The 11,084-nt window shown below is 39.9% G+C and overlaps 1 protein-coding gene across 1 annotated transcript in view; it reads left to right on the top strand.

Annotated features, from left to right (window-relative positions):
• LOC122748994 (potassium-transporting ATPase alpha chain 2-like) overlaps positions 1-11,084 on the top strand; it is a 30,959-nt gene continuing 19,875 nt past the window's right edge. The window contains exons 1-10 of the mRNA XM_043995128.1: positions 1-9; positions 1,160-1,315; positions 4,456-4,515; positions 5,427-5,630; positions 6,191-6,304; positions 7,562-7,696; positions 8,032-8,149; positions 8,423-8,691; positions 9,585-9,783; positions 9,966-10,075. Of these exons, the coding sequence (XP_043851063.1) occupies positions 1-9; positions 1,160-1,315; positions 4,456-4,515; positions 5,427-5,630; positions 6,191-6,304; positions 7,562-7,696; positions 8,032-8,149; positions 8,423-8,691; positions 9,585-9,783; positions 9,966-10,075 (1,374 nt within the window). The remainder of the gene's footprint in view (positions 10-1,159; positions 1,316-4,455; positions 4,516-5,426; positions 5,631-6,190; positions 6,305-7,561; positions 7,697-8,031; positions 8,150-8,422; positions 8,692-9,584; positions 9,784-9,965; positions 10,076-11,084) is intronic.

Genomic DNA, 11,084 nt, shown 5'->3' with positions numbered 1-11,084 from the left:
ATGGGCAAGGTTCGTGTTGCGTTGCGCCTCACCTCAAACCCTTACGACTCATTCTTGGACTTGTTGGGGGAGAAGGGGTATTAGACTGATGTGGCAAAATCGGCACCCGCACAGTTGTCTACACCACTTTATGGTGCCTGCCTTTGGCTGAAGAGAGCAGACCACCACGCTGACAGGGCTTGGGAAAGGCAGGAAGAAGTGCGGGTTGGGAGAATTCTACAGAGGTGATTATACAGAGTAGAGAAAAGGATTGAAATCTGTGCATTAGAATCTCTCTGTCCTCAGGTTTTATTAGTTTCTTCAGAGATGGAGAGGCATAATTCCACATCAGTTTCCCCAATCCAACTATCTACAACGAATTTGTAAAAACTTTAGATTCATTGTGAAAAATTGAGCCCAGATCTGCTGTGAACAGTAAAGAGAAAAAAAATAAATAAACCTACTCAGAGACCTCTGGGATTGGGAAAAGCTAAAGGAAAATGGGCAAATCATAGTTCTGGGGAGCTGCCTTCTGTTTAAGCTTCTTCTCTTCACATGATTGGGATCTACATCCCCTTTCTCCAGAAAGGAGACTTACCCACTTGGGTCTGATAGTGGAAGTGTCTTCTTGGCTTCTAGTCTGGGATGTTTGTTTTAGCCAAAGGAAAGTATCTGAGGCTTCTTGATCAAAGGTAATATTTATAAAGTTTGTTAGTACAGCGCCTACCGCATAGTAGGTACTTAAATGTTTGCTTCATTGAAAAGCTCAGTTCTAGAGTTGAGGAAGAGTGGCACATTTTCCTTTCTGGTCTATCCTAAGATTGGATCACCCTGCCCCTAACTAATCATCCATTTAAAAGAAATGTTTAGCTGGCTTGTCTCTGTGTGTCTTGCCACAGTGCCTCTCTTAAAGAGTAGCAAAGAAATCCTAAGGTTCTCTCTCCCATAAGGGAAGAGAAGAAAAAGGACATTGCCCTTGGGGCTAATGGAAAAAAGATACCTTGTCCATCCATACTCCACTTTTCTCTCCCTCTCTTTAAAGTTGTGGAGATGGGAGTCAGGGAACCATAAGAGATATTTGTAGACCTATCATGATACATCTCCTTTTTCTCACCGCTCTGACCCCAATTCCTCAAAAGAACAATTTTCAGCCGACACTCAATCTTTGTTTCCATTTCAGAAAAAATCAGCAGTTTATTCTGTTGAGGTCAATGGAATAAAAGACATCGAAACAGTGGATGAGGGGGATGGCAAAGAAAAGTACAGGGGCCTAAAGAACCACTCGGGACATAAGAAGGACCATCAGAAGGAAGAACTAAAGAAAGAACTTGATCTGGTAAGTTATCTCAAGGAGCATCCTGTTGTTTTCATGGCACATTTATTTTGCCAAGGGATCACATTTTCAAATTGGAATTGACCTGAACAATCATGTGGTTCAATGATATCATTTTGCAGATGGGGAAACTGAGGCACAAAGACTGTTACATGAGTAATAATTAGTAAAGTAAGGATTCAAATCTCTATCATCTGGATTCTGTAACCCAGTGCTATTTCCATTAATTATACCATCCTGTCCATAGTACTCAAGACCCCCTTGAGGTCTGCCCCTTTAAGATACCTCTTGCAGAAGAAAAATCCAGTGTCTGAAATTTTTTTTTTAAAAAGCACCTAAGAAATTTGTTCCATGTTAAAATTAGGCCGATACAATCTTTGCCCGGAGGTCATCTATACTAGATGGTTCCTGTATTCTGCATAAAGGCACTGAGGTGTAAAGCTCAAGTTAGGAATCCTAATCAGAAAGATCATTGGCACATAGTTTAGAATTTCTCTTCTACCTGACTGCTTAAAGTGAGATAAAACAAAATGAATCATTTTAAGTTCTTCTAGTGGTATTAATAGGGCATGGGATTAATAGAGAAGCTTTGAATTTCTGTTTATCATACTTTAAAATGGGGAATAATTCCCAACGATTGAAGGAAGAAGGGGTTGTCTTTTTCTGGTGGGGAAAGGTGAACTGAAATCAGAGTACGGAATTCCCACCATAGAAGTACATACACTCTTTGCAGATAAGGTCTACTGCTAACACATGCTTTTAGCTGCCTGAGGCACTGTGTGATTAAGTAATTTGTCCAAGATCCAATCACACAGCGATTATATATGAGAAGTAAGACTTGAACCTCAGTCTTCCTAACTCCAAAGGCAGCTATCTATCCACTCTCCTGTCATCCCGCCTCTAGATTACATATCTATATATGGCCACTGCCTGTGTGTACACATACACACACACACACACACACACACACACACACACACACACATACATATATAGAGATATGAAACACCATGAAATAGTTGGTGGCTCTGTGGATAGAGCACTGGGCTCTTAGAGTCAGGAGGAACTGAGTTCAAATCCAGCCTCGGACACTTCCTAGCTGTGTGATTCTGGGCAAGTCATTTAATCTCTGATTGCCGAACAGAAGGATCCACTGGAGAAGGAAATGACAAACCACTCCAGTATCTTTGCAAAGAAAATCCCATGGACATGGGGCCACAGAGAACTGGGCATGACCAAACAGCAAAGTATACCCAATATCAGAAAGAGCTTTCTAACAATGGACTGTTCAACAGTTTTGCCACACAGAGTAGGAAGTTCCCTGTTACTAAAGGTGATCAAGTAAATAAGGCTCAAGACCATCTGTCAGAAGTTTTGTGGAAGGGTTTCCTGTATTTTCAAGGGTGTCTGTTTATTTCAACACTAAAATTGCAAATTTATATTGATACAAGTGAAGCATCTAAAATTAAGGTTTAAAAAATGCCCTTTTTTCTCTCCATGAAATGATTACTTTTAATGGAGATCTATTTCTAAATATTATCTTGACTCTTTAATATGATAGTAACCTTTCTCTGGGTATTTCACACCTTTCTGAGAAGATAAATGCCTCTGCAGTAGCATAGTGGAAAGAGTAAGGCTGACAATCTGGAGATCTGAGTTCTCGTCATAGCTATACCATAGGTCAGGTGGGTGTGTGACTTCAAGCAGTTTTTTTTGGCTGTCTGAACTTCAGTTTCCTCACCTGGAAAATGAGAGAGATGGACTAAATGATGTCCAAAGTCCCTCAGTCTAAATGGCTTGTGATCCAAAGATTCCTAGTGTTATTGGCCAAAGTGTCCTCCTTTCTTTCCTGATACCAGTAAGACCATGGGGTAGATGGTGTTCTGAGCAATTCCTTCCCCTCTAACCAACCCTCTTGTGCTGTGGACCACTCTGGGACTTTTACTAGCCTTTCACTTCTACCCTGGGAGCTCTGGCTGAAGAGAGCATGACTGGGCTTGAGGTTAAAGAGAAGGAAGGTCTTTTTGCTGCCCAGTTGAGATGGTCTGCATTATGCTGTTATTACATAATGTCTAGGAGAAAGAGTCCAGGACCTTGTACTAGAATAGATTAGTTTAGCATTAAAGTCACTTTTTAAAACATGTGGGAAGGAACAATAGTAGGAAAAACTTGTAAACAAAGCAGAACTGAAGTTGGGAGATGAAAGCTAGAATTCAAATTTAATATTTTGATGGTAAATGGAGTCTTTTCTCACCTAGGGCAAAGTAAAATCCTGAAAACTGAAGGCGAGGGCTGTTGTGGATACAAGTTCTAATGCTAATCAACCTGAAGTAATAATACTTAGGGTATGAAAAATAAGACCTCAGACCTACAGGACATTTGATCACTTAATCTCACATTTAGCTTGAATTTTCATGGGGATTTGCATCCATAGGGAACCTTGGATTTTATTTTAAGAGGAAGGTTGTGTTCCTTTAGCCTAGAAATGAGGGGGTAGAATTAGTGATTATGAGCATTGCTGGTGAGTTTCATATAACAGGAATATTTGTGCTAGGTGGTATACACCATTCTGGGATAGGTAGGAAAGCAAAATCCCTAAAAAAATTAGGCTGACAAACTGTGTCGGGTTCACACTGTGTGAGAAGATGAGGCACCAGTTCTGTGTTCAACAGCTAGTAGCTTTGTCTCAAAGTAATTCACAGTGTCCTACCTGTGAATCCTAAGAAGTTTGTCCTGGGGAACTAGGAGCTGGGAGAAGAGGCTTCATGAGAAAGAATAATTGTTTTCAAATATATTAAAAGGTGGAAACTGAAGAGATGTATATTTGTTTCAATATAAGGAAGAATTTCCTATCTGTGCTGCCCATCAATGGGATAAGTTGTGTTGTGAGGTCATGAGTTGCCTATCTCTAGAAGTACTTAAGGAAAAGCTGAACAACCACTTACTAGGGCTGTTGTTGACAAAATGCATGTATTAAGGTAGAACATTAATTTATATGTCTTCCAAGGCCCCTTCCAAATCTAGGATTCTATACCCTAAATCCAGTTCTGTCCCTATCTTCTAATAGCTTTCAGAAATATAGCCACTTAATTTAAATGACATCTCCTTCACTTGGTTCTCTCTTTTTTTCTCTTGAATGTTAGGATGACCACAAACTCAACACTACTGAATTAGAAGACAAGTATGGAACAAACATCATCCGAGTAAGTCACTGAGAGGATGACTTATGAACCTTAGGGATTTGCCTTCTGGCAGAGATTGGGGGAAAGTAGGAAACAATCTTTAGTGACAATTCATTATAGCAAGGGAGAGAAAATGGGCACTATGTATACAAATAAATATAACACAAGGCAGTATATGTTAAGTATAAGTGGTATAACCAAAATTGTTTAGATTGGCCAGGACAGAAACATATTTCTTAGAGGACACATAATGCTAGGATAACAGAGCAATGTTTCATGGAGGTGAAATGAGAGTGAGGCACTGAAGGATATAAAGGATTTCATAATGATGGATGACATACTATCTTGGAGAGTTATAGAAAAAGGACTGGATTAAAATCTCTACCCTAGAGGTTTGGGTAAGAACTGTTTTGATTTTAATCCTGATTAGCATTGAAAGATCAAAGATCTAGATTTACAAAGGGTCTCTAAGACATTCTAGCCCAACCCACTGATTTTGCAGAAGAAAAAGCTGAGGATCATGAAGATTGTAAATTGTCCAAGGTCATATAGAGTCAGAGGCAAGATTTGAATCTGGGTCCTCTGTCTCCAGAGCTACCATCATCTTGTTTGTGCCTTCTCTGCAAATCTTCATTCTGTGCCCAAGAAAAGTTATTTCTTCTTTTTTATATCAGCAAACTGGCTAGCTCTTTAGGGAATTTGTATTAGTCTTTTCCTTGTTCTGAAAACAACACAAAAATCCAAAGGTAAAAGTTAAAGGATGACTAGCAGCTTTATAAAGCCAGGATGTTCACTCCAAACACAAAGACCCCTCCCAACCATGCTCCCTATCCCACCACCCCACCCCCCAAAAAATCTGGAGTTCCACATCTTTGTGGTTAGGAATGTTCAGTCACTTGTAAACTATGTTTTTCTTGGCTCTGTCCTTGCAGGGTCTCACTAGCACAAGAGCAGCAGAGATCTTGGCTCAAGATGGCCCCAATGCTCTTTCTCCACCCAAAGAAACTTCTGAAATCATCAAATTCCTCAAACAAATGGTGGGTGGATTCTCCATCCTCTTGTGGGCAGGAGCTGTCCTCTGTTGGATTGCTTATGGAATCCAGTTTGCACAGGACAATTCTGTTTCCATGGACAACGTAAGTACCTACCAGGCCTCTTTCAATGGTTTTGTCATAGGAGGGATACCAGAGTCTAAGGGCTCTCATAGCCAGAGTCTAGGACTGAACGTGAGGGAAGCAGGGAATTCAATCCTGATTCTGTCGTGGGATCATTCTTGAATAGGGCCAACCTGCTGGACCTCTCCAAGCTGTGATTTCTAGGTCTATAAGATAGGAGGTAAGGGTCAGGATCTACTGATGACTGCCATTCCTATCCCACAGAGATAAAACAAAAAAGCATTGTAAGTTCTTAAAGAGCAAAAGTTCTGTATCAATAATCAGTGTACTTGGGCTCTAACCTCCTCCCTCTCAAAACCTGTTTTCTTTCTTCTTACTTTAATAAATGAAGCATTAGGAAAGCTGTTAGCAGAACCATCCTGCTTGGCAACCAAAATGTATGAAATGATTCCCCATTGACCTAGATAACAAATACCTGGCCCTCTAACTTGCTTGCAGGTAGAGATTCTCACCCTAAAAGATACCTGCTTCATTTGGAGTATCTCTTCCTCTGACTTAGGTCTTCTTTCCTTTTCATGCAGGTCTATTTAGGTGTGGTGCTTGCCTTGGTGGTTATCTTCACTGGGATTTTTGCTTATTACCAAGAGGCAAAAAGCACCAACATCATTGCCAGCTTCAGTAAAATGATTCCTCGGGTAAGTAGCTCAAAACTCTCTTGACCTATGTCATGGCAAATGCTTCTTGTTGCTACTTCTAAATCTTCTCATATGGTTCTGCCTGATTTTTGTTTATTCACTCATAAAGTGCCACCTGAAAGTTTCAGACAATAACTTTTAATGAGTTACTTACTAGGACAGAGAGTGTCCATATCTGCCTGGGGTAATGAGCCTGACACTTTGTCTCTTTGCATCCCTCAACTTATTATCTGTATCCATTTACAGTACCACCAGAAGGATAGCAAAATGGCTTCACCCAATGTCCTTCCTATTGCATACCGAATGGTCTTCCAATGGCAGATTTTTCTGTATTATGTTTGAAACTAATAATTTTCTTCCACAATGGCCAAAGGAACTATCAACTTTAATTGGGGGAGGAAGAGAGGAAGTGGGCTTTCTTCTATGCATAAAGAAGGAAAGAATCCTACTCATCAGTGGTACAATTATGTTGTTTTTTTATCACACAAAATCAACATGGCATCAGGGATAGGGCCTTGACTTTGAGTCAGGAAGACTGGACTTGAGATCCTACCCCAGTTAATTTCTAGCTGCATGACCTTAGGCCATTCAATTCTCTGGACCTCTGTGGTCTCAGCTGTATAACGAGGGCATAGGACTTGTTGGCCTCTGAGATTCCTTACAACTCTAAATCTAAGATATTGGATTTTGGCTTATGTCTTCACTGTTCAAGCTAAGATTCTTCCTAGACTATACCTAGCTGCAATTCCAGTAGGTCCCTGTTTTTCTCTCTTTTTGTCAAGCCTGCAATCCACCCCAAATCTTCTATCAATATTTTGGTCCCTCTGTGTACTGTTTCACCTAAAGACCCTCAGGGCCTAAGAGAAACATTTTTACCTTATTTACAGGTAGACAATATAGTGGATGGAATGTTGGACTTGAAGCTGGGAAGACCCAAGTTGAAATTTTTCCTCAAATACTAGTTTTGTGATCCAGATATATCATTTAACCTATCTCAGCCTCAGTTGTTTTTTTAATCTGGAAAATGGGTACAATAATAGCACCTACTTCTCAGGGTTGTTGTGAGAATCAAATGAGATAGAATGGAGCATTTTGCAAATATCAAAGCACTAATTAAATGCCAGATTTTAGTTTTAACTACAACTATAGCCACCATTCCCTCTGATGATGAGCATCCAGACCAAAGGATGGAGGCAGTGTAAATAAAAAAGATACCATGTCGGGTTCTGAAGTTTCATTTACATTTTCATTTCCCAGCAAGCCCTTGTCATCAGAGATGGAGAAAAGAAGGAGATCCCTGCAGAGCAGCTGGTGGTAGGAGATATTGTAGAGATTAAAGGTGGAGACCAGATTCCTGCTGATATCAGAATCCTGGCCTCACATGGATGTAAAGTAAGTACCGATGTGGTGTACCCTGTAAGGATGGTTGGATCTAGTCCCAGTCACTGTAACCTACAGCTTTACCTGACTTTCCTCTTTCCTGAATAAGCCAAATGGGGAAGAAAGCCAAAGTACCTAATTCTAGACTTCTCAAATTTATTTTTGTGAAATTGTTTTGTGTTTATTTAACTGTGTATATGTTGTTTCTTTTACCCTCATTAGAAAGAAAGTCTTCAAGGGCAGATGCTATATTTTTTTGTCTCTATAACCTCAGTGCCTATCTCTATGCTTTATACATAGTGGGTGGTTCATAAAGGTTTCTTAAACTGAATTGAATCCATTCACAGGTAGATAATTCATCTCTTACTGGGGAATCAGAGCCTCAATCTCGATCTTGTGATTTTACCCATGAGAATCCCTTGGAAACAAAGAACATTGGCTTTTACTCTACAACCTGCCTGGAAGGTAGGTCTGGTGAGATATATGTAGCAAACATTCCATAAAAGTCATCTCATTCCCACTACTTCATCAAGACTTTTTTTTCCCAAAGGGAATTTAAATATATATATATAGTTATAACCAATAAGCCAACACTTGGTCACTATGCAGTTCTTCAGATCAGGGCAATGCCTATCTGGCAGGTTATGTCAGGCCAGACAATTAAAACAGAAACCCAAGTAGTCTGTTCCCTTTATAGGCAAGGCCTCCTGAAACTTCATCTGTGTATTTTCCTTGCAGGGACAGCAACTGGAATGGTTATTAACACAGGCAACCGGACTATCATTGGAAGAATTGCCTCACTAGCTTCAGGTGTTGGGAATGAGAAGACACCCATTGCCATAGAAATTGAGCATTTTGTCCATATTGTGGCAGGGGTGGCTGTTTCTATTGGTGTCATTTTCTTCATCATTGCGGTATCCATGAAATACCCAGTCCTAGAATCGGTCATTTTCCTCATTGGCATCATTGTGGCCAATGTGCCAGAGGGCCTTCTGGCTGCTGTCACTGTAAGTCCAAGATGTGATCCAGGCACTCTGACTTGATCCCTATGCTCTATTATGGATGTGCATGTTACAAATAATTTCTATATTTTAAAGTGGATTGTTTCCCCCACTGGGAGAAATTTTGAATGTTTTAAATGGGTTGGGTCTTAGAGGATCAAATAGAATTAATTAGGATAGTTTCAACATTGGAAATGCATGATTATAAGGTATTAGTCTTCCTTTTTAGGAGATCTGTTAAAGTAGGCTTATGTATTCATTTCTCTACTGTACTTTCCCCTGGAAACAAGGTAAAAGATGCAAAGAATTAACTTTAAATTTTAAATAAGTCTCTATGGTAGTCTCTTACCTGGACTCAACTTGTAAATTGAGGTGTAAGATAGTGGACACTAGAGTGTCTTTGAGATTTCTGAGTTCAACAGAAAACCAAAAGACTTTGAAATGTTGAGTATTAGGATGGCACCTAGTGCTTTAGGATGTTCACTTTGGCACAAGTTGGTCCGGTAGCTTTCTTACAGTCTCTTTAAAAAGGTGAATAGTTCCTGAAGTTGGCCCAAGATCAAATGGTGATTTGCATCCATATAGTATAAACCTGATGACCATTCCTTAAACACTAAATCATTGTGGATCACTTTATTCAAAGGAATAAAGAACCAAAGTTGGGCTTTTGTTTGCCTTTTTTAAAAATTCTCTTGGTATCATTCAATCAATAACCCACAAAAATTATCTACACAACAATCATGACTATTTTCCTAAAAACTCATCCATCCATAAACATTGAGCATGATTATTCTTAAGAGATAGGTCAAATTGTGTCTCTCTGCGGTAATGATTAAGCAAATGTCTTCCACCATTCTGACTCAATAGCATTCATATCTTTTTCCTTCTTTCCTTTCTAGGTGAGTCTGTCCCTGACAGCAAAACGGATGGCCAAGAAGAACTGTCTGGTGAAAAACCTGGAAGCAGTGGAAACTCTGGGCTCCACCTCCATCATCTGCTCTGACAAGACTGGGACCTTAACACAAAATAGAATGACTGTGGCCCACCTGTGGTTTGACAACCAAGTCTATCAGGCTGATACAAGTGAAGATCAGAAAGGTGAGGCTCTGGAAGCAATCTCAAGGTGGGAATGAGTATGGGAAAGGTAAGGTCAATCCTGAGAGGGAGAGGAGGCTGTATCAGATCTGTTTGAACCTTGTGTATATACAAACTCACTCTCCTTTCCCCTCCTCCCCCTGCAGACTTCTATATGCTATATCATTCTTTCTCTTGCTTTCCAGCCCAGATCTTTGACCAAAGTTCTGCAACCTGGGCCTCCTTGTCCAAGATTGTAACACTCTGCAACCGAGCTGAGTTCAGTCCAGGACAAGAAAATGTCCCCATCATGAAGGTAGGGGTTCTGCTCATCTGGTTGTGACATCAAAGCCAATTTCTGGGTCATCTTACTGTCTTCCATCCCCTTCTGCTGTGGTACCACTTAATGAGATGGGAAGAGTTAGTATACATAAGACCAAATTCAAATTGCCAACATGTTATCTAATCAAGTATCATAGTACCTTAGCTTCATTCTACTTTGCTTTATAGAGTCATAGAAAAATTAAAGGAACTCTCAAAATACTGGCTTGAGATATTGTTGTAGTAGTTTGAACAAGGCAGCTAGGTGATGCAGCAAGTAGAGCCCTGGGCTCAGAGTCAAGAAGATCTGAGTTCAAATCCAGCCTCAGAAATTTACTAGCTGTGCCACTTTGGGCAAGTCACTTAACCTCTGTTTACCACTGGAGAAGGAAATGGCAAACCACTTCAGTCAGTATCTTTGCCAAGAAAACCCTATAAATAAAACTGAAAAAGGCTGCAGTTCATTATTGCTCTTACTGAGTAGGACCCAGAATACTGGCTCAATATTTTGTTAAAGGAAGACATATGATCTTGCTCTCCAATGTTGAAACTATGTAAATTAATCCTGTTTGTTCCTCCCAAGACCCAACTCACCTAAACAATTGAATTCAGCATTTATTAAGTATTTACTCTGGTAATCACTAAAGGAACAAGAGGAGCTTACTTTCTTCTGGGGAAAAAATGACATGAACAAAGATAAATATAAAAAAATAAGCAGGAAGCACTAGCAAAAGTTCTCTTCTAATGAATGGAACTAGGGCTGAAAACCACAGGAAATAAAAGGTAATAAGAGGCAGTAATAAGAGTGTGGGTCTCAGACTTGAAAGACAGCTTGTCAAAAGCAAGAACATGAGGAATAGAATGCTGTTTAAGGGGAGTAGTAATAAGTCCAATTTGGTCACTATAGGTAGGATGAAAAAACAGACTATGAGGCTTTAAATGCCAAATAGAAGAGTTTGTATTGTATACCAGAATACAATAGGGAGCCAATGATGCTTCTTGAG

The sequence above is a fragment of the Dromiciops gliroides genome, chromosome 3, assembly GCF_019393635.1.
Source record: "Dromiciops gliroides isolate mDroGli1 chromosome 3, mDroGli1.pri, whole genome shotgun sequence".
Classification (NCBI taxonomy): domain Eukaryota; kingdom Metazoa; phylum Chordata; class Mammalia; order Microbiotheria; family Microbiotheriidae; genus Dromiciops; species Dromiciops gliroides.
Note: the sequence above shows the minus strand (reverse complement) of the source record. Positions and strands in the feature narration are given on the sequence as shown.